General features: G+C 41.9%; 2 protein-coding genes across 2 annotated transcripts in view; one reads left to right on the top strand and one right to left on the bottom strand.

Annotated features, from left to right (window-relative positions):
* Positions 1-11,503, top strand: part of ccdc146 (coiled-coil domain containing 146) — a 50,778-nt gene extending 39,275 nt beyond the window's left edge. The window contains exons 19-23 of the mRNA XM_061714471.1: positions 3,704-3,799; positions 3,892-4,029; positions 5,712-5,837; positions 8,322-8,444; positions 10,762-11,503. Coding sequence (XP_061570455.1) covers positions 3,704-3,799; positions 3,892-4,029; positions 5,712-5,837; positions 8,322-8,444; positions 10,762-11,022 — 744 coding nt within the window. The 3' untranslated portion in view covers positions 11,023-11,503. The remainder of the gene's footprint in view (positions 1-3,703; positions 3,800-3,891; positions 4,030-5,711; positions 5,838-8,321; positions 8,445-10,761) is intronic.
* Positions 11,504-12,606: 1,103 nt separating this feature from the next.
* gsap (gamma-secretase activating protein) overlaps positions 12,607-23,357 on the bottom strand; it is a 54,314-nt gene continuing 43,563 nt past the window's right edge. The window contains exons 29-32 of the mRNA XM_061714737.1: positions 20,298-20,359; positions 15,484-15,588; positions 15,091-15,187; positions 12,607-14,997 (exon numbers count right to left, since the gene is read on the bottom strand). Coding sequence (XP_061570721.1) covers positions 14,897-14,997; positions 15,091-15,187; positions 15,484-15,588; positions 20,298-20,359 — 365 coding nt within the window. The 3' untranslated portion in view covers positions 12,607-14,896. The remainder of the gene's footprint in view (positions 14,998-15,090; positions 15,188-15,483; positions 15,589-20,297; positions 20,360-23,357) is intronic.

The following is a 23,357-nucleotide window of genomic DNA, read 5'->3' as shown; positions in this document are numbered from 1 at the left end:
TAGCTTTTCATAACCTTCATAAAATTGTGATTTTAATGCTGTTATACCCTGCTGACCCTTTTGCTTTTCTCATCTGTTTCTTAGTTTTTTGTATATTTATTACGATGCTTTTTAAAGCCTAATCTTAGAATGTGCAATAAAACTGAGGCGATTATTCATTTTAATGATAATGCTGTTAATCGTGCAGTGTACCATCTATTGTGCTGCTTTTTAAGCCATCGTGTTAACTGCTAACTGAGCCGGAATTATGCAAATGAAATGCAAATTAGCAGGCTGCATGGAAGCTGTCATATCTCCAATGTTTTACAGCATCATGAGCCAAGAAAGGAGTCATGATTCGTAACTGTCAGAGGAAGAAAACAGAGGAGTAGGCAGGCAGAAAAGAGATGCTGACACAGAGACAGATGAGCACAAAGAGACGGACGTCAGTGTATAGGATGGGTATGAAAGGCTACAAGCGAGGGCATTGTAGGAAAAAAAAAGATTGATTAAAGAGAAGAGAGAAGAAAGGAAGGTTGATCGAGATGATCTGTATGCCATCCATCATGTTGTGTTTTAACTGATTTAGGGTGGTTACGGGTGAGAGTGAAACATAGATCAGTCAGACTCAGAAGTGAAGGCGAGACAGAGTTTTCTCAGTCTGCCCGTTGACATCTGAAGAGCTTCATCCTCATAAAAAGCACTAAAACACAGTAAAAAATATCTAAAAATTCATACTTAATATCGTACATCAGTTTGGACTTAAAATTTGTGGACAGACTAAAAGCAAATAAAATCTGATGTTCATCTTAATTTTACTCACGCACACGACAGACGATCAAATGGAAACCTTGAAGAGCTATTATTGAAAAGAGCTCTGAATATTATACTTCTGTTTGCCTTTGTTTGCCCAGTGTCCTTCAGCACATGTTTTGGTCATGCAGAGAAATAGCCTCTGATTTTAAATCACTGTTATCCTGTTTATGTGGAAGAAAGCTGCAGCACCAGTGTGCACTGAGAAGCTCCCAGAGGTAATCTACACGAGGATACGAGGAGAAAGGTTACAGATCCTGGTCATCATTTACCTTGTGACACAGCTGGAAACAGACCAAACTAAAGTAGTAACTTTAGGTGGGTTTTAGGTGGTAGAACAGCTGTCTCTTTTTTACTGACTGAGTCAGGTCTGATTTTTTTTTTTAAACACCTGCCCTTCTCCAAACCCTTTCTACAGAGTGTTAGTACTGCTCATGTAACTCGTGTACATTATCTGTATTTCATGCTGATGTTGCTGCCAGTTTTCACAGGTGAGTATTCCATTTACAAAGCAAGAGCTATGAAAGAGACGCTGCTCTCATTTCCATTGTGCAGGCTTGAATGCTGCACGCCAACTCTGTGGGGATTCTCCTGCATTTCATCTCCTGCTGAAAAATGAAAGAAATATGCAAAATATGAAAGTGTTTTATGTAAGAAAAAGTTGGAATTATTCATGTTTCGAAATCACTTTGCCATATTTGTCATTTAATTTTGCCTATGAAACTAACATTTCAGGTTGCAGTAACTTCAACAAACTTAGGTTGTTAAAGTTGGTTTTTGCTTCAGTTCTTGATTCCTCACATCCCCTTTCTCTAAAGTTTGGTCTTTGTTTGCTTTCACATCCCATTCCATTCTCCATTTTTCACTCTGGACTTTATGTGATCTTTCTTTTGCTCTTCTTCACTTAATCTCTCTCTTTTATGAGTCTCTTTGAATAAATCTTGCTTTTAAATCCATAATCTTTTTGCTGCCAGCCTTGTCTGTCTGTGAGTGTTTTTTCCCAGTGTCCTTTAGTCCAACAAACACCTCGGTTAATCACGTGACAGACATGCTATAAAGTAACAGGAGTGTGTTCTCCTCTGACTCTGTCGGGGTGTAGAAGAGAGGCTTCATTAATCTCATTCATGAAGGGAGGTGAAAATGGAAATCATAACTGTGTGCCTCGCTGTCCTTCTTTCCCATTAGACACGGGCACATAAGCATACAGTAATGCACAGATCTGTTATGTTGAATGACGAGACGCTGCCATGTCATAAACCAGGTCCTGTCAGGTCAGGTGCACATTTCCCCACACCGGTTTTTCCTCTTCTGCTCACTCTTGTCTTTAGTTTCCTTCCTCACTTATATTTCTTTGTCTCTTTCCACTCTCTCTGGGCTTCTATTAATATATCGAGCATATTCTATTTTTTTTCTCCCTCATTTGTCATCTGATCTGTTTCTCTCTTCTCTGCTTAACATCCTTTTTATCGTTCCCATCACAGCTCCTTGATCATCTCAAGCTCATATTTTATATATATAGCCTACCTTTATTTTGCTGTAATGGGGCCAGGTACAATTAAATTAACTGTCATTGTTGTTTATCTGCTTAGGTTAGAGGAGCACCTGGCTTTCTCTTAATCTCTCTCTCCACAATCAGTATCAAATACTGGATATTAAATGATAATCTTGGGTTAGAAACTTTTTTCACAAAACAGGCTCATCGGGTGATTCTAGTTGGAGTTTCATTGCCACATTCTCATTATAAGGGCTGGGAAACGTTGTAGTGAGTCTGTCTTATGTTTGATTAATTAAATTAGACACCTCTCTTGTCAAACGCTTTCTTCTGCAATTGAATCCTTCCTGACACCTAATCGTTTCTCATGTCCCATGCGGATTATGCTTTGTGCGTGCAGCACCTGTGCGATATTTACAAAGCAACAAGCTATGGTTGTTAATAGTCCTATTAAAGCCCACATATCAGAGTACACAGTACTCCGTTAGACACACAAGTGGAGATAAATCATGAAAAATGTACAATGTGGTTTTCCCTCCCATGTTACGCAGAACGAGGTTGCAGCATGAAGTGTTGGGGTTAATTTGCTTGTACGTCCTGTGATGTGATGTCAGTGTTGATGCTGAGGAGATATAATGTGCAGCCCTAATCAAAACCTCCACCGGGTACCTTTGGCTGATGTGTTGTATGTTAATTTCCTGTCATTCATCTGCACAGTTAATCAGTTCGTCATGTCAGCACTTTTTTTTTTTTTTATGTACTCAGCCCACTTCCTCAGCGACTGACTGCAGCAGTTTCAGGATTAGGTTGTCAACTGCAGGCATGCATATGAAACCCCTGCCCTGCTCTCTCACTGACTGCCTTTACTTTCTCTCCAGTCTTTTGACTCATCCTCTTTGTGCTTTCTCGGCTACCCCTGCTTCCCCTTCTATTCCTGCTGTCTTAAGGGATGTCAGAGAATAAAAGCCCGGGTTCCTTTGAGGGAACTTGTGTCTTTTTAAATTTTGGCTTCTCTTATCACCCTTTGCCAGTGACTTGTCACCTAACAGGGCGAGGCTTCTTTTTTACATTTAAACCTTTTTTTTTTCTCAGCCAAATCCCCTGTGCAATAAGTATCTCAATAATGCCTGCAGGAAAAGGCACTTAAGACGCTGACTATCTCCAGATTTTTTGCTCTTACTGCACAGCATCACATCATTTTTAATCATTTTGTGAAGTGTGCAGAACAGATTCTGAAATGTTTTCATTAGCAGATGTCAGAGAGAGTGATTTCCTCACTTTTATTGGCCTTTACATGCAGCATATACCAATAATGAAAATGTCAATACATTTTACATGACAAATTATCATCGTACACACTTTGTACTCGTGTAGTCTTCTTTTTCTGCTTCTAATGCTGTAGTTTTCACTGTCTCTCAGTTGTCAGAAGAAAGGGACAAGCCAAGTGTCAATCAGAGACGGGCGCTAAAAGGTGTAGACCCATCAACAGCAGATCTTGTCCAGAAAATGGAGCAGGTACATGTCAACTTGTTTAAAATGTTATTTCATCCTGACATTTTTAATAGCTGTACTTTAAGTCTACAGCCACTGATTCTCTGCGTGTGTAGCTTGAGGTGAATCTAGCCGAGCGCAAGACGCAGTTGCTGGAAAAAGAACTCCTGGTGGACCAAGTGACCCGGCTTTCGAAGCCGCTCAGCGAGCAGGCTGAGAACTGCCGGGAGGACAGTCTCTGGATGGCAAGGAAGGTAGACAACAAGATCCACTTATATATAGGCCGAGAGATGAGGCTCACTGAATACACACACGGATCAAGTGATAGTTTCAAGACCTGCTTGATGTCAGAATCAAAACTCACATTCAGAAACACCTACTGTACATTTACAGTTTTTAATTTACAATCTTGTCTTTTACAAATACACCAAAACATCATTTGAGTACTTTATATGGTGCATTTATCACCTTTTACAAATTCATTGAGCCTCTCCAATCCACATTTCACCCACTTTTTAATGACTAGTCAAAAAGAAAGTACAAAGCTGTCACTTTATTTGAAGTTACCCAAGTCTGAAAATATACCACTCGGTGAGCTGTTCAGATTTGCAGAGTAATGTGACATCGCGGGACGTATTATTCAGCTTCTCGACATTTATCTCCATCCAGCTTCACATCTTGCTGCATTTGCTGTGGCACAAAAGTTCAAAAGAGGCAGAATCTGCAAAAAAGTAGATGGAGTTATGTGTCCATCGGGGGGTCCATAAAATGGCTCTTTAAAGTTTAGAATTGGCTTCATTTGGTATGTTCACACTGCGATTGTATCCAGATTCCATGTAAACAGACATAGCTGGTCCGAACAGGCTTTGGAGACTCTGGGGCGGAAGCCATCCGGACCTGCAGCCTTGTTCCGGTTCAGTTTCCCCAATTGCCTCTTCACCTGACTGCAAGAGTGAGACGGGGGGATGGGGGAAGAGAAGGGGTCCAGCATCTACCGGTGTGGTGGGAGACAATGATGGAGCAGCAGCAAGATCCATGACTGAGGTGGAAGATGAGATCACTGAGGTGTGACAGGGAAGCTGTAGGTCAAGGGAGGATGGGAGGTCTGTTCGGCTGGGGGTGGGAGAAGAGGATGCCGAGCTTGTTTCTGAACCGCATCAGTTGAAGAATGTTGGTTACTGTTGGTTAAGAGATGTACTGTATATTGTATCTGAAAGCCAACACACAGAAGCTTAAAGGGGACCTATTATGGCATCTAATAACTATTTTAAACAGGCCTTGAATGTCTTAAAAACAAGTTTTTGATTGTTTTTGCTAAATAAATTAGAAATTCACCCTCTAAACCATGTCTTTATCTTCCCAGTTTCTAATAACCTCCTTCTCTATGGGGGATTCTGAGTGGGCGGGGCTATGATAATGAGGCTCTGTGCTGATTGGCTGCCTGAATGACGCGATACACCGCTACGAAAAAATGGCAGAAGCTCCGGCCGGCGGAGTTAGTTGTGGGCGTGGTTTCACGCATCGCTCCTGTCGTGACGTCACGACAGGAGCAGAATCTGAACGGCTCGTAGAAGACACGTCCGGGCGGCTGTACAGACACTGCAGAATTTGGTTTCTTTCCTCCTTCTGAGTTGGCAGGCTGAGGGGAGACCACTTTATATATGTTAAAGCAGGAAAAAACGTGTTTTTCATAATAGGTCCCCTTAAATAAACTACAGATAAAAAAAGGATGTACACTCACAGGTTTGCTGACTGTAGTGCACCATGTAAAGTACACTGGTGCTGTGGGAATGATAAACTGAGCTGGGTATTTCTGCAACAAGACTGGAAACAATCTAATCACATCAATTACATCACAACTTGTTTCATGGCTCTGTATCTGATTGCATGTAAACTCTGAGGCCCACCTAATCTGTGCACGTGTGATTGGTTCCAGCTGAACGAGGTCCGGGCTGATATAACCAAAACCAACCACCGTATCATGGCCGTCTCAGCAGAACTATCCGTGAAGCAAGCTGCTGCTTTGTCCCAACAGCAGCAGATCAAAGACAAAGAGCTCCAGGTCAGCGGGGGGTCTCAGCCGCTCACAACAACAACCACGTAGTCACAAAAATGTCATTCTGAAGCACTCCGTTGTTTGCAAATTCCTCCTTCAGCCTCCGATGTTTCTCATTTTTCATTCCCATTTGTCTCTGTCCACTGACCACGATCGAAGAGAGTAAACAGTGTCCTCCTAGCTCCTTGTTTTTCAGACCAAACCTGTTTATGTTGCTTATTTGCTCAGTGAAACACAATTTAGAGAATACACAGAAAAACAAGGCTCCCGCGAGGCCCATAGAATTAAAACCGTGCCAATGAAAAGCTTCTAGAATCTGTGTAAGAGAAGAAAATGAATAGAGTAGCACAATATTTGATAGCCTCAAGGAGTCAGGATTAATATTTAGTAACAGCTGAGCACACAGCCGACGTCTCAACAGGTTTAGGAAATAAATTCTTTGTTTTATGCAAAATGGTTGCTTGAAAATCAGATTGAAAGGGGGACTTCTTAGCCAAGCAAACCAGTTATCATCTAAGTGGCGTCTGAAACTATAGCAACCAAGAGGAGTTCCATTGTTGACATTTGAGTCACAATTTAAGAATAAACTATTTATTTTAGCTTCTACCAGAGTGACGCCATTCACAGTAAGTGTTTTATAAATAGATGGTTCTGAATATCCTTTATAGGTTCGAAAATTGCATGTATGTCTGCAACGTTCTTCTGTTTTCATTTTAATGCTGCTGTTTATATGTTTGATCGTCATTATACTGATTTGAAACGTTTTCAAAAGACAAGCTTTCCTGAAAGTGGGTTCATCAAGTGTGTTGTTCTGCCTGCTGTAGATGGAAATGAGAAAAACAGGGGAGTTGCAAGTTCTGTGAACAAAACAATTGTTACAAAACCCAAAAACATTTGACAGACCCAAACATAAATGCCAGAGTTGGGTGATAAGACTCTTCCCATCTTTATGTGTTTACAACTGGGCTCTGTTATAAAATATAAAAATGTTGAAAAAAATAAAGAAATAAATTACAGTTTCAAACAGGGCTATGAATTTAACATTGTTGACTTTAGCAGCCATTATTGCAAAAAGAAAAAACTGAAGGAACTGATTTTCTCTGTTAAAATAATTATACAGAGTCATTATTCTGTATCTGACAAAAACTAAGCCACAAGCAGTGTGTGGAGAAAAGTAAGTATATACTGTATGATGAACCCTCCACCACTGCTTGAGGTTATGAGGTGTTGGCGTTAAAATCTAGTTCCTCCACATGTGGAGCTGTGCAATAATGGCTCTCTGAGGGACATTATTTTAGACATCTTGTGGTTTGTTCAAATGTAACATTGTTAAGTTCTGGCAACATTCAAATAATCAGACTCAGTCACTTTATTGCTGTCACTGTAAGATGTATAACAAATGTGAGTGCACTCACATTTGTTGTACATCTTACAGTGACTTAATGAATACTGATATTTGCAGAATGAGGGGCTCTGACATGTCTCCAGTAAATTGTGAACACCCAATCCACTTTCGTCACGATCTCTGCACAAATAAAACCCATGCTTATCCGTGTAGGGCTTCTCCGGCTTGTACTAGCTGTGTACCCACAACTTCATTGGCTGACACTTTTGATAAAAGCTGCCCTGCGGCTCCGTGACATTGTGAACCTGCAATTCAGTCAGACAACACTTGGCATCACCCTGTTAAAAGTGAATGGAGAGTGACACTGAAGACACTCCCAGCGCATACGTGCGAGGCCTTGGTTAGAGATAGATGGGCAGCAACAAATACTTGTCTAATCTCGCTGCTGATGTCTTTCATACGGCTACATGGTGTTAACACACACCTGAATGGGTCAAACCAGCAAACTGTTTTTGTAGATGTGTCCACCTTGCTGCTGATCATATAAAGTCTATTTGATAAGCAGCACATGACTTTCGTTCGCCATCTCACTGTTCCTGCACTGTTCTTTTTACTGGCTTTTTGTTGGAAAATAACTAAGTGTAATATGCGATCTGTTGTTGTTCATCTGAGGCTGGATTTTCCTGGTGAGAGCCAAATGATTTTTGCCTACTTTTTTTGCATTTAAATATATTTTATATCTGGCTTTGACTCACATTGAATTATTATACAACTATTTTCTGTTGTTTTCAAGTATGAACATTAGAAGTCACCAAGGCAAAAGTCATTAGCTGAATCATTCAACAGGAAATACAGTATTAATAATCTGACTGTTTGAAGAGACTGTCCTATTAATTTCTGTCAGCAAAAATAGCAACGAAAATTTGAGATTTACTACATGTACTTTGTCCTGACGACCTGTAGAATCCATGTGTTTGATGATTGATGCTTGAACTAGAAGAAGAAGATGGAGATCCACGGCTCTGACACAGATGCAGCCATGTGTTTTTGGCCAGTTGGATTTGAATCAAGGCAGGACAATGCAGAGTGGACAAAGCAAAAGGAATACAAAGTTAAAGAATCCTGCACCGCTTCTCTCTTTCCAGAAGGAGAAATGCCAGCAGCGGTTGGAGCAGGGCCTGGCTCCGTCCCCTGAGATAGAGGAAGAGTGTAGGAAGAAACTCCGGGACAAGAAGAGGAGACAGAGGGACAGAGAAGAAAGGCTGAGGGTAAGGAAACATAAAAGGAACACATGTCAGACATTAATGGAAGCATGGAGGGGAAAGAAAGGAGACTCGAATGACAAAGAGTGGGTGTAGCAGGGACATGACCCAGGCCAGGAATCAGTTTGGATTCTGTTGGATCAAAGCTGGAAATGTGACTAAGAACTGTTTATACAAAGAGTCTATACAAGTTGTATTACAGCACAAACAGGATATGAGGAGCAGAAAGACTCCAAAACAAAAGTAGTGGCACACTTAATGGGATCAGCTGTGTCTGACACTCTTCTTTTTGTTACCCAGAAATGTATTTTTTACAAATGTTCCTTCCTGCTTCCAACTGCTGGTCCAGAATAATATAAAAATACTCTGAAAGCAAAATGCCAAACCAGAAAACTGGGAGAATCCTGCATAAACAGACCCATTTAGCATCATTGTTAATCGTGCATTTCACATTTTTAGAATACAAATGTGCTTTATGAACCTCAAAATAGGGTTATTTTGCTGTTTCTCTATTGGCAGCTCCAGCTTTACATTCGAAGCACACAAAACAAATTCCTTGTTTTGCATGCATTCCTCAGATCACATGCCAGCAGAAAAACTGTCCATATGCATGAGAATATCGCCATCTCTTTGAAGTCTCAGTTGAGGTTTAGCCCCACTTCATTTGCATGCTGTTGTGGGGTGGAAGTCGGAGGAGTGTCATGAGCAAACCTGAATTTTATTGTCTCTCCAAGCAGGAGCCCACTAAGCCAACACACTGATCCATCAACCGCACTGGGTTCAAGTCAGTTTTAATGCCCGTGTCCGTGTTCTCTGGACCATGTTTCCATTTTATTAGACGAGGAACACATTTTTATTTCCACCGTTGAAATGCACCCTTAACTGAAGTGATGAAGGTTTTTCCACACGGGGGACGAAGCCTGTTAATTGGTCTGGTTTATGAAGCACAAGGTAATTAGCTACCACTCTGTCCCAAATTGTAGAATATACCAAGCAAGAATTAAAATAAAAAAGTCTTTTACTGCAATCTATTCAAAGATAATTTACATTTTTGCTTTGTTGAGGAGAGTGATAACTAGATCTGTCTCCCTACAAAATATCCCAGTGCGTCTTTTTAAATCTTTGTACAACAATATGTCTGCACTGAATCCCAGAAGGATTAAAAATGTGGGTAAATTAAAAGACATGTTTAATGTCTTAATGCCTCACAGTTGGTTTGTTTCTTTCAAGATCATAATGTTTTTAAATGTTGTGTCTCTGTGTAGATATTGTCTCTAAGTGTAGTTTTTTTTTCATTTTTACTGGCAGGAGTTGACTGAGCAAACGGTTTGAATGAACAAGAGTTAGCTGTGACACTAACAAGCCTTATCTATCCTTCCAAAATAATTTCTGAAGACAAAAAGACGACTTTTTGAAATGTTTGAAACGAGATCTGTCTGAGTTGAAACAAGGCTGTTGAGGCTACTGCGCGTCCAGGGCAACCCGGAGCCGGTCACAGTGGTCTGAGTTAGTCCAATTAACAGGACAACCAGCCTCGTTATCTTTAAATTAAGAGTCACTATGCTTTCATAGCTCTTCCTTCACAACTCAGATGTCCAATTCACTGAAACAGTGAAAAGTGCTAAACAACTGAAGCGATGACAGCTAGCTGTCAGCGCCACAGACTGCAGCTGCAGCTCACAAACCACACCCGTAATTACGCACACATTATTGGAACTACATCATTTCATCTGACGTGGTACATGTGAACTAACTCCCTGCACACTTTGAGTGTAAAATCTAGGACTGAAATAGTCTTTCCGTTCCAAGCTGCAATAGCTATTTAGATGTGAATCAAAAATGATGCTATATTACTTATACTAAACTTTATCAATGAATAACAGGTCTCCTCCAGTTTTATCTGCTTTAGTATTTGATTGGTATCGGTTAAAGTCTGCTCATCATGATGATGGATCATCTGATCAGCTGGCAGCTGCTTCACTTGTGTGTTGAGAACACTTGCCTTCCTCCAAACAGTTTGCTTACACAGTTTCCCAGATTGTTCCCTGAAGTAAATAACACGGCATGTCGGGTCAGCCGTCGAGGAGACATCTGACTTTGGCCTCCACCCCATCTGACGGAGCACAACTGCTGTCTTTAATTTTATTAAGGCTTTTTATTCCGTTGAAGTACTGATTATTCCATTTGCTTGATTAATGGCCAGGAAAATTAAAATTTAAGTATTTAACACAAGGTCATATAATCTTACATGAAATATTAAAACTGCTTCTGATGTGTGTGTGTGTGTGTGTGTGTGTGTGTGTGTGTTTGTGTGTGCGCGCAGCTTGCTGAGGAGAATGAGTGGAGGCAGCTGCCAAATGGGAAGTTCACCACAGCCGAGGTCCGGCCCAACGCCTACATCCCTCACAACAACCCGCTCTGTGTGCCAGTGCCCTACGGAGCCTTCGCCCCCTTCAAACCCTCCCAGCCAGCGCCCACCATGAGGCGCTTCCGCAGCCCAGCACGGAGACCCTCGGAGGGCCAGAACACATCATCAACACAGCTGCACAGGGGCCCACTTAAGTTTCCACCTTTAGACCCTTGAAAACACTCAGTTTACTATATGACTTGCACTATAAGTGCAAGTCATTATTATTATTATTATTATTGTTCAGTTTTAACTCGAGGATCTCTGAAAAACAGCAATTTCAAGATGTTTCTCAGTAATTCGTCTCACGCAGCTCACTCACCCTCCCACTGCTCCTCCTCTCTGCCCTTCGTTTCCTCACAGTTCAGCAAACTGTTCTTTTGCCTTGTGAGCGTTTACTCATGAACTGCATGTGGTTGTAATTGTGTTTCCTTTTTTTCCTTTCTCTTTCAATTTACTGGAAGCGCTTTACGCTTAGCTTGGAGTTAAACGGCGTACTGTAAATGACCGGGGAAAGGGAAACGGGAAACATTGTTGCATAATGTTTCACAGTTGTATTAAAGTCAGTTCCTAGCAACACATCGTGACCGTGTCAACCACATCTCTCTTGAAGATAAATTCATGCCTCTGACATGCTGGAATATTCTTAAGCATTTCTTCAGCCTTGTTGTTTCACCCTTCGTGGTTGTAATCTTGGACGGGTTTCATCTCGACGTGAGGACGGGAGCACATGCTTAATGCCTGAAAAGATCAATCTAGAGACGAAGCTCCAGTAATGAAAGAGCATAGAGAATGACAAAGAGAAGAGAATTTAAATGAACCGGATGGCAGAAGAGGAGACTCAAAGAAAAAAGGGGATGAAAGAGGGGCTTTAAATTAGCTGGAGAGTTTTGAGTTGGCTACTTGTGACCAAAAAACAAAGTCAGTTCCCTTTGAAGCTCCTCAAAATAATCCGAATCCGCTTCCAACATTTTTTCTGTGGATAAATCCTCATAATTACAAAAGTAATGCACAAACAGTTGGTTACATTTGTATCAGTAAAAATCTGGTATAAATAGGTAAAATAAATGGTGAAACAACTGGAATAGCAAAAATGATTGAATGATTGAACAGATGAGCGGCTCATCTGATGGGGATTTATGAGAAGAAAAAAACACAAAAAGCTAAGAAACGACTGGTGCAGACCGTGTTGAAACTGGCTGGAGCTGCTCGCTGTTTGAGTCAACTTCTTAAGAGCCAACCTGGTGATGCGAGGGGTGTGTGTGTGTGTGTGTGTGTGTGTGTGTGTGTGTGTGTTCATCCGCTGCAAGCTGATGCATGGAGCTTTCAGATTAATTTAGCCCCTTACTGTTAGCCGGCTACATAACAGCGACTGCATAACCGATTGTGGGGGAGGCCATCAGGTGGTGGATGAGCGACCTGCTCACAGTGAAAAGGAGGAAATGCAGAGAAGAGCGATTCTTTGAAAGTCCCTAATGCAACACAGGCAGTGTGCATTCTTCATGAAATGTGATTCGGTGTGATGACTGAGATCATTTCCTGACTTCAGTCGAACTGTGCAGAGTATGTCCAAAATACTTTATCCCCAGGAACGAGGCCGCTCACTTCTCCCTGTGCAAAGCTTCTCACCGCGTTAACTACTTCACTGGAGGCTGAAATTGTTTCCCAATTTATCTCCAGGCTCCAAAGTTGCTCAAAAAAAGGGGTTTTCAAAGGAAATTCATTGCAAAAAGGGATCCAATTGCTGACTGCTTCCACGGAGCTTCTCCCACCTCGGACCCTCCGAAAGTAAGGAGGTAAAAGAAGAAAAAAAACACAGTTTAAACAAAAAAACTTTATTTACAATTTGTGTGACCTTCATCTCCTTGTTCTGTTATTGGTGCAATGAAGAAATCCCTTTTTTTATGTCTGAGAGGAGAGATTGACAATCAAACAACAACATGGTTGTAAATAAAATGTGGAATTTAGCACCAGGGAGCCAACATCAGCTACATCAAAGAGGACTGCAGCAAACGGCACCGCCAACGCAGCCAAACAAGTTCTCAATTTACAGCGAGAGCGCAGTGATTACTGCACGAAGATTATTCAAACCAGAGCTATCTGAACAGCGACAGAGGTTTTATGATTTTGATTTCATACGCCACCATCGTGGATATAAATTCAAGCAAGATAGGATCAAAGTGTAAACTTTAAGAGGTTTCACAAATATACAGCATTTATGATTTACGAATTACAGCTTTTCCAAGCGAGGCCCATCAATTTCCAAGGGTTCAAAAGCATTTGAACATTGACACATACTTGGAAATATAACCATAATTTTGAATACGTGTATAAAACATTTCTTAACAGTCGGTGACTCCCTGAAGTCTGGAGTCCAAATCCTGAGTTTCTTCCCTGCCTGAAGTTTAGTCTCCAGGAACTAAAAAGATCTTGCTCTATTAGGTTAGGATCAGGACACTGGGCTGGCCATTAAAAAAAAATAAAAACGTATACTGTATGTAAGTGCTCTGCCTTCAAAAAGTGTATGTATGTTTTGGGTCATTCATCTGCTCTGTGAAGCGATGTATCGGTTTTATAGCATTTGACTGAATGTGAGCAGAGTTTAGATCAATACACTGAGCCCGTTTTATCAGCAGCCACAGATACCCATACCACAACACTTCCTCCACCGTGTCTTCTTTGCATGATGAGCTGTTCAACAACTCTCTAGTCCACAAACCACACCCAGCCGTCTCTAACTGCCACACACACATACAAACAAATTCAGTTTATTTGATTTATTCCTATAATGACTCATATTACTCCTAAATTACCCACATGAATCAAATTACATTGGAGTTCATGTAAATGAAACTTAGGTGGGATTTAATATTACCAACTAGCCGAAACAACATTTTCTTTGGTGTTGGAGAAAACCTGTGCACACGTTCTCTGTACTTTCTTCTTCCCATCATTCTCATAGAAGTTTATATTTGTTACCTTGGAGGCTTTTTTTTTTACATGTTTTCTAGTAAAGTCTTGAATCTAAGCAGATCGTCACCTTGACTTCTGTTGATGTTGTGAAGAGATTTCTCTCCATCAAGCGAAGGATGCTGCAATCATCCATCCCAGTGGCCGTCCGTGGTCCTCCAGACCTGCTGTGTCGGGCTCATAATGGCTTTCTTTCTTTTGAAGAAGCTGTTGTTTAGTCCCTACCTGAGGTTTTTACGATCTCTCCTGCAGATTTGTTTCCCACCCTCATGACAGCCCCCTTGACTTGCACTGAGATCTCCTTGGACTTTATAAGGATATCTAAAATTCACAATCTTCTCATAGTCTTGTGATGCGGAGTCACTTGCACAGACTGAACATTGCGCCGGTGTCACTGCGTTCATCCACTCTGCTTCGGCGTTAAAGTCAGATTTAATGCGGAGCGGACCGCGCCGAGCCTCTCTGTCTGCACAGCTCTTGTCGGCATGTAATCTAGTTGATGGGCTGCAGCAGCAGCATTACAGGAAGCGCAGGAGCAGAAACAAGCCTGTTTGATTTATAAATACTGTTAACAATATTTGACGTCGATGTTCATAAATCGCTTGAAAGAGAGGCGCGAGAGGGAGAAAATGAGTTTATATGAATAGCTGCCTGCAGCTATTGATTCTTTTCAATATAAATGTGATGTTTCCACCAGCCCAAGTTCCTCCGGGTACAATCATTTTTGGTTATCGTGTATAGATTTTCGTGTTTGTAGAGTAAGATGCTGCTTCGCCTCTCACATGGCAACACCCTTCAAGTTTCCCTGAAAAACAGGTGGACTTCGCCCACGTCGCCCTCCATCTGTCCCTCCGTCTCCGCCCTAATTAGTCATCACGCGGTGAGAACTTGTTTATGAGCGCTCTGCCTCTCAGTCTTTCCCCTCATTTGTCATTTCCTGCCCTCTCTCCCCTGTCCTTCCGTCGACGTCTCATCCATCCATCACGTGTTTTCAAGGCCCAGACTGTTGGCGTTCCCTCCACCACCTCTTCCTCCCTCGGTCCATCCACCTCACGTCCCTCGCGTCCTCGTTCCTCGTTCCTCATTTCCCCTCGTAGCCCAAGAGCACCAGCGTCTGCATCAGAGACGTCTCCTCCACGAACCGGGCGTCCACATTCTCCTGCTCCTCGAACGGATTGAGAGCTGCTCAGGGTGAGACGGAGGAGCGGCGTCAGCTACATAAATCCTCCAAAGGCCTCACTCTGTAAACCAGAGATAAACTGCAGACGCTCTCACCTTGTGCCTCGATGTCGGAGAGGATTTTAGCCAGGTGGGTAAGAGGCAGAAACTCCGGTCTGAAGCCAGGTTTGTCTCTGAAGCTTAATGCAAATTCCTTGAGAAGATAAGAAAACAGGACACACATTCATGCATATCTGCAGAAACACCAACTTAAGGCTTGTTGTAGATAAAGTTGGTTGTGGGGGTTTAACTTTTTTTACGCATTCACACATTATAATAAGTCACTGCACAAAATGTCAGTGCCGGTTGCATGGAAATGTTTCAAAGAGCTTTTATCTCCGCCCGTTTGCATCGGGAGCATTTGCACAGGTACTCGGCTGTGTTTTAGGTGTGTGTATGAGAGATAGCAGGTGTTTACTGTGCAGCATGCATGACACACTCCTCTCTTACCTTATTTTTGTTGCGTTTCTCCAGCAGTGCCCTGACATAATCTCTGGAGATTGACGCTGAGCTGACAGGATGATCCCACATATGGAAGATCCTCTGCTCCATAGGCTACACACACACACACACACACACACAGATGCACACAATAGTTTATATTTGAGGCATGTTGCTCCTGCTTTCAAAAGAAAACAAAAACAAATTCCCTGGTGCAAGCGAACAGCTGTCCTTTCTCTATTTTGCCAACTGGAACATAAACCTGCTATCGAGGAGCAGACTGCTAATGAGGGGTTCCAGACTAAATGGTATTTTCTTCAGCGATGTGAAATTCACATCAGGATAATAAATCAAACTCAAACAGACACCACAGTTGTGACTGATGACAGGATTAAAAACAGAAAAGAAAAAAAAGCTTTCTTCCCATCTGCTTCAAATGAGTTGATGAACAGCAGTTAAATCACTTCATAAAAACACGCCACAGAAGAATTTGTGCATCATCAGAGCTAATTCTTCTCATTTGCTTTACTCATTTTCAGTTAGTGTTTTTGCTTCAAGCAGAAGCTATTAGGGATCAGGAACTTGGACTGAGCTCCAGGACATCATTCATGACATGTTCTACCACGCGGGAAGCAGCGCTGGGCAACATAGATACGGCACCATCTTTGGACGGGAGGCTTCACAGAGCACAGAAAAACTGAGGCAAACCATACTTTGATGGTGAGATAAACCAAAACAAAACCCTAATGTCAGGAGATCGTTTTCATGTACAAGTTGGATCTTTAACAAATACAAGAATTTTCCACTAAATTTCTCAGAATACATCTGGATCTACCATTTACTGATCACTGATCAATATGGTCCATTCACAAAAAGTAAATAAAAACGAATAATATTATGCATGAAACGTGTTTCAGTGGATGTTTGTGTTTAAGGTATTTTTCTGCAAAAACTACATGAATCTGGAGGGTTTTTTATTATCAGTATTGGTATTTCAATGAAAAACTGAGCTGGCTATGTTTGGCTTCGACTCTTGAGAGACAATTTATCCATCCATTAATCCACTTATCCGTGTTGAGCTGCTGGGGCGGCCTCCACCTCTAACTCCTCCGGGGGAATATGGAGACGTTTCCAAGCCAGCTAAGAGATGTAATCTCTCCGGTGTGTGCTGGATCTTCCCCGGGTCGTGCCTGGAACACCTTGTTCGGAAGGAGTCCAGGTGGAATCCTCAGCACTTTCCCGGACCACCTTAATTGGTTCCCGTCAGCGTGGAGGAGAAGAAACTTCTCCCCCCATCTCAGAGGAGGACTGCAGCCACACTGCAGAGGAAGTTTGTTCCCATTCATCCATTATTTTGGCTCCTTCTTCTTATAGGTTAACAGTCTAGGGTAGAGAATTATGTTTCAGCCACTGCAGTGTCTTTCTTTTGGTCACTAGCCAAAGTTGGTATCCACAGGTGAAGGTAGGAAGGTGCATGGACCAGGTATAGGGTTGCCAACCGTCCCTTGAAATACGTAATTGTTACGTAATTGGGAATTAAAAGTTGCGTTCCGTATTAAACCAAAACGGAACGCAGTTTTTTCCGTATTTCACACACGCGCACACACTCGCACACACATGAACAACAAACTAACAATAATGAACAAAATAAAGGAAAGGATATATTAACAGCAATATATGTTGGTTCGCTTTCTGTTATTTATTGATGTCATCATATACAGGTGAAGGTTGGAAAATTTGAATATATTGCAAAACATTCGTTTCAGTAAATTCAACTTAAGGTGAAACAAATATATTATTTCCCACTACATGCAAAGTGAGATATTTCAAGCCTTTATTTGTTATAATTTTAATGATTATGGCTCATAGCTTATGAAAACCCCAAATAAAAATATCTAAAAAAATTAGAATGTTTTATGAAATCAATAAACAATTCAATCATCAAAATCATAACAAATAAAGGCTTACAATATCTTGCTTTGCATGTAATGAGACTATGTAATATATTAGTTTCACCTTTTAAGTTGAATTATTGAAATAAATTAACTTTTACACCATATTCTTCACCTGTAGGCTATATTATACATCTGGGCTGATGTGGACGTGCGTAGCATAGGAGGATATTTCAGTTGCTAGTATGGTTGGCTGTCTCTACAGTCATGCAAGTTCAATGCTATTAAATCACTTTAAACTTTAAATCAAAGCATTTTGTTTTTCTATATAAAATAAATACATTTCTATGCAGTTTAGACGTTTTGGGGATGTCCCTTTTTTTGGCGCCTGCGCTGCTGAAATCGGGGCGTCTCTTATTTTTATTTCTGAAAGGTGACAACCCTAACCAGGTACCAGTCCGGCCCTTTGGCTCAGCTCCCTCTTAACCTCAACAGACTGGTCCACATGGCTGCAGGTGCTGCACTGGCCCATCTGTCCATCTCCTGCTCCACCCACCCCAACGACAACACCTGTGTCTGAAGCTGGCTAGCTTCTAGCAGTCGGAGCCAGGGACCAGACAGGGACGGGTTTCTACCCACTAGAAAGAGCTATAAGAAGAAATGGGATGCAAGATCAGAGCAGAACTCATAATCGTCCTACTAGCTGGTTTATGGTGCTGTCGCTGTTTTTTCTTGTTTTTATGCGCTAATAAAGTTGTCCACTTGGTAATTTTGCCTTTGTCTCTCACCTAATCAGTTCCTAGACATCTCACAATCATGTTCCACCTCAAACTCAGACTAAAGTCCAGATTGATGTTGGAGTGTGACGTGTTCTGGAGAATCAGGCGTTCTCCGTGTGTTTTGCAAACTCCGAGCAGAGTCGCAGCATTTTGCTGCTTCGTTGAGGGCCGGGAGGTTAAACACCCGTTTCCCTCCTCGACTAAAACGCTTCCTCTTCGGTTCCATGTGTTGGTCTCGTAAAGCTGCACTTTCTTTGCTGGTTACACTGATCGCCTGCTGGTGAAAAAAGCCACGTGAACCGCTATGTTTACAACAGTGTCACACCACAGTGGAGCTGTAGGGGGCGACAAGGGCAAAGCTCACCATTCTTCAGCAGTGTTGCTTTAAAAGTGATATTACCCAACACTGATGTGTGTGTTTGAACCGTTAAGTATATATATATTAGGAATGGGCGATATTTTACCGTTCACGATATACCGTCAAAAAAATTCCCCCCGGTAAGAATTTGTCATCTCACGGTAAAAACGATAAATTCCCCTTGATGACGTTTTTGTGTAAAGCTGATTTAAGGAAGGAAGGAAGGAAGGAAGGAAGGAAGGAAGGAAGGAAGGAAGGAAGGAAGGAAGGAAGGAAGGAAGGAAGGAAGGAAGGAAGGAAGGAAGGAAGGAAGGAAGGAAGGAAGGAAGGAAGGAAGGAAGGAAGGAAGGAAGGAAGGAAGGAAGGAAGGAGAGAGCAGGAGGAAAGAAGGAAGGAAGGGAAGAAAGGAAGGAAATGAGCCTGAAAAAAGGAAGGGAAGAAAGGAAGGAAATGAGCCTGAAGGAAGGAAGGAAGGAAGGAAGGAAGGAAGGAAGGAAGGAAGGAAGGAAGGAAGGAAGGAAGGAAGGAAGGAAGGAAGGAAGGAAGGAAAAAAGGACGAAAGGAAGAAAGGAAGAAAGAAAGAGAGAGATGAAGAAAGAAAGAAAGAAAGAAAGAAAGAAAGAAAGAAAGAAAGAAAGAAAGAAAGAAAGAAAGAAAGAAAGAAAGAAAGAAAGAAAGAAAGAAAGAAAGAAAGAAAGAAAGAAAGAAAGAAAGAAAGATTCCCGTTGATGATGTTTTTGTGTAACAAACATGGCAGATCCGAGAGCAAGATAGATTTATAGTTACAAAGGTGGAGTTGAATTGGTATTTTTTTTATCGTCATTTTTATCGTTATCGGGATAAATGCCAGAAATTATCGTGACACATTTTTTAGTCCATACCGCCCATCCCTAATATATATATATATATATATATATATATATATATATATATATATATATATATATATATATATATATATATATATATACACGTGTGTGTGTGTGTGTGTGTGTGTGTGTGTGTGTGTGTGTGTGTGTGTGTGTGTGTGTGTGTGTGTGTGTGAGAGAGCCTTGTAAGAGGTGCAGTTTAGTCAAGGTACAAATCCTCTACTGCAGGCAAACATCTCGTTCTCCAACTTTGCCAGAGTGTGTGTACGTGAGTGTGTTGTACCTGCTAAATCTCTCCTGCCTGCCAAACTCACCCAGCACAAGTCTGACGGGCAGGAAACAGAACAGAGACACAAAACACTCAACATTCCTCTGATCACAGTGCGGGCGGAACACACACACACACACACACACACACACACACACACACACACACACACACACACACACACACACACACACACACACACACACACACACAGGTATAGTGGACCCACACAAGACCACGTGGAAGTTACACAAGGACACAAACACACAGAGAAGCGGTGATATCTCTGCAAAGCCCTGCTCAACCTACACACACGTACGCACAGCGGCTGGTTACACAAGCGCTGTGATTGGCTCGAGGGGGGCTTGAGGGAGAACAGACCTAAAATAACTCCAAACTCCTAATTGGCGCAGAGCAGGAGGTTCGGGGAGAGAATCATTCGACAGGAAGATCAAAACTCGCCCCTCACTAATGGAACCGATTACGACGCCTTGCTCGCCGTTTTACTCCACATGATCTCCGGGCTCGCCTGCGTCCTCCTAAGTTTGCATGCGGCACGTGCCGGCTGCTGATGTCATCCTCGCCGGTCCAGAGTTTCGGGGACTCTGTATCTCACGAAGCAGACACTTATTCAGCTTAAAGTTAATGTAGCAGTACCTCAGGGAGTCTCTTCAGTATGCTGAACTTGAGCCGCTCGTTGGCATCACTGTTGTCCAAATCTGCACACAAAGAGAGGAAAAGACAGGAGACGCAAGGTTAACTTCTCCTCTGAAGACGAATCTTATATGGGAGGGACACAGATGGCGCATCAGCGCAGTCGAGCGTCGCCTAACAGACATTAAACGCAGTCTGCTGCCTACGAACCCACATTATATGAATTTTGCATCGGAACTCTGTTGGAATAAACTGGATTCATTTCATCCTAACCAACTGGGTTGTATAGAATTAGTCTGCCTCCTGTTACACAAAGGATGACGTGTGACGCGTTGCAAAGTGAATGAAATAGTTTTTGGACTCCCTGCTTCACCAGTGCAGAGAGTCGGTGTTCTCTCAGTCCAACCCCGGTAAAATGAGACGGTCGGACGGACGGAGAGTATTTGAAACATGATAATTAGCTGTGGTGACCCTGAAAGGACCATCGTCTGCACCCAGTTTAACTGGGGTTGTATTTACCCTCTTTTATGTATATATATGTACATGTAGAAATGAGAGAAGTGACTGTAATGAGTGATGCATCGCAGATAATAACACAGAGTGACTCAGATGGCTGTGGCGTCCAGCCAACATGCGGCACCAGTGGCTCCGAGGTGCAACCTGCTTTCACAGGGTCACTGGTCACGAGTTAATTACCCTGCACAGCAGCCAGTTAACGTCGTTGCATTGAGCCATTTCTGTGAATGTGAGGCAGGCAGCGTCCATTAAAGGAACAAAACACTGAGAAGATGTTCTGTCACTCGCAATACAGAGAGAAAAAAAGAGCGATAGAATTAATCAATATAGCCTTTATCCTTAAAATAAGAACAATTATTCAGCGTACACTCGCGCATACGCTCAAATGTTAAATCGATTGAATATGCTGAGCACTAAGTAGCAGGAGAAATGACAGTTAATCGTTCATTGCAATGTAGAAGTTAGAAAACTGTGCAATTAAATACTCTTTATATATTATACTTTATATAATTGTACCTGATGATACATAAAAGTGCAAAAGAGACGAAAACCCAGCTGGAAACACCTTTTAGACAAGCTCTGATTACATTAACATCACATGCTTTACGTAACTGATTCCTTCATGCAAATTATAAACCTAAGTTTATATAATAATAATAATTTCCCCCAAGTTAACGTTGAATAATATCCAATAATGTTATGATTTAACATAATATTACTATTATGTACATATTATTTATAATTGTCGAGCATACATACAGTATTTTAGTTAAATAAGTTTACCTTTTTATCGTTTAAGTTGCTTACTGTTCAACATTAAAACTTGTTTAGTCAAGCATTTGGATAAAAAAAAAATTTTGGTGGTAATAACTTGTCTAAATGTTGAAAAACAATTATGTAAAAAACTAAAAATGTTTCATTTTCCCGATTCTTCCTGATGCAAAGTGGAGGCCGACCCAGGCGTGGCAGAGGTTTTACCGACTGCTGCTTGAGCTCAGGGACAGAGTTCCCTGCAGGAAGCAGAGCATCCCACCATGAACTACGTGACTTCTGTAGTTTTCTGTCACCGGGTCTTGTTGTCCTACCATGTGCTGCCCATAAGGCGGGACAAAACAAAGTGAAAGGTTGTTAAAGTGTTCTTTTGAATCATTGCTGCCCCTCTCATTGATGGTCCTGCGCCGGAGGCTGACGTTTATTCAATGTTTCTACTTTTCCCATCACTGTCTGCATCAGCAGGTTTCGATGGCTCATTTTGGACCTAAAATTTGTCATTTTTTCTGTGAACCTGAAGTGGAGCCCTCTCCTCCACTACATATTAATCCATGAAGGATGTCTGCAAAACAACTTATCGGAGGTCTGCACCCTGTCTAAGATGAGTTGCCTTGAGAGAGCAAATTCAATGACTTTGCGTGTTTGTGATGAAATTAAAGTTTCATACCTGTCAAGCAAATTCCCCTGAGTAAAGAAAGACGAGTTTCAAATAGATGCAAAGCTCTGACTGAACTCAAAGGAGAAGTGATGCGTGGACCCTCCGACTTCAAACTGCCAACCGTGTCTTTGACTTTCAAGTTGGAAACAATTTGGACTCTGTGTTTTAAACCGTTCCGTCTTTGTGTTTGTTCTGTTCCTGATAAAGAAGCAGCAATTTCAAGAGTCCTAACAAGGGAGGACTTTCCTGTTTGGCCTCGGAGCAAATTCTTGGCATGAAATCCACAGCGAGATGAACAAAATACACAATATTTTAGGTCTAAAACCTCTGAACCTCCTGCACCCTCACCTATAACTCTGACTGCCCTCTGATAAACACGCAAAAAAAAAAGGAAAATGAGTGAGTCAGATTGCTGTGGCGTCCGGCCAACATGCAGTGGCTCCGAGGTGCAACCTGCTTTCACAGGTTCACTGGTCATGACTTAATTACCCTGCAAAGCAGCAACCGTTAATGTTGTTGCATTGAGCCATTTCTGTGCATGTAAGGGAGGCAGCGTCCATTAAAGGAACGAAACAGAGAAGATGTTCTGTCACTACGAACAAAAAAGCTTCTTCAGATCATCTCAACATCATATAAAATACTTACTGCATGCAATAAATTAAGAAAAGAGCTAAATAATTCAAATCTGTAAAGAGCAGAAGAACACAGACTGTGTAAGACGAGCTGGAAAAATCCTCTGTGATGTCGCCCACTCGTTTCTGAAGAGTAGATTTAAAGCATGTTTATTTGGACGCCAACTTAAAGGGGGCCTATTATGGAAAAACACGTTTTTTCTTGCTTTAACATATATAAAGTGGTCTCCCCTCAGCCTGCCAACTCAGAGGAGGAGGAAAGCAACCAAATTCTGCAGTGTCTGTACAGCCGCCCGGATGAGCCGTCCAGTGTGATGTGGCTTCTACGAGCCGTTCAGATTCTGCTCCCGTCGTTACGTAACGACGGGAGCGATTTACATAGTTTGGCCTCCGATGCATGAAACCACGCCCACAACTAACTCCGCCGGCCGGAGCTTCCGCCATGTTTTCGTAGCGGTGTATCGCGTCATTCAGGCAGCCAATCAG

Source organism: Cololabis saira, chromosome 23 (assembly GCF_033807715.1).
Source record: "Cololabis saira isolate AMF1-May2022 chromosome 23, fColSai1.1, whole genome shotgun sequence".
Taxonomy (NCBI): Eukaryota; Metazoa; Chordata; class Actinopteri; order Beloniformes; family Belonidae; genus Cololabis; species Cololabis saira.
This window is presented reverse-complemented; position numbering and strand designations above follow the sequence as displayed.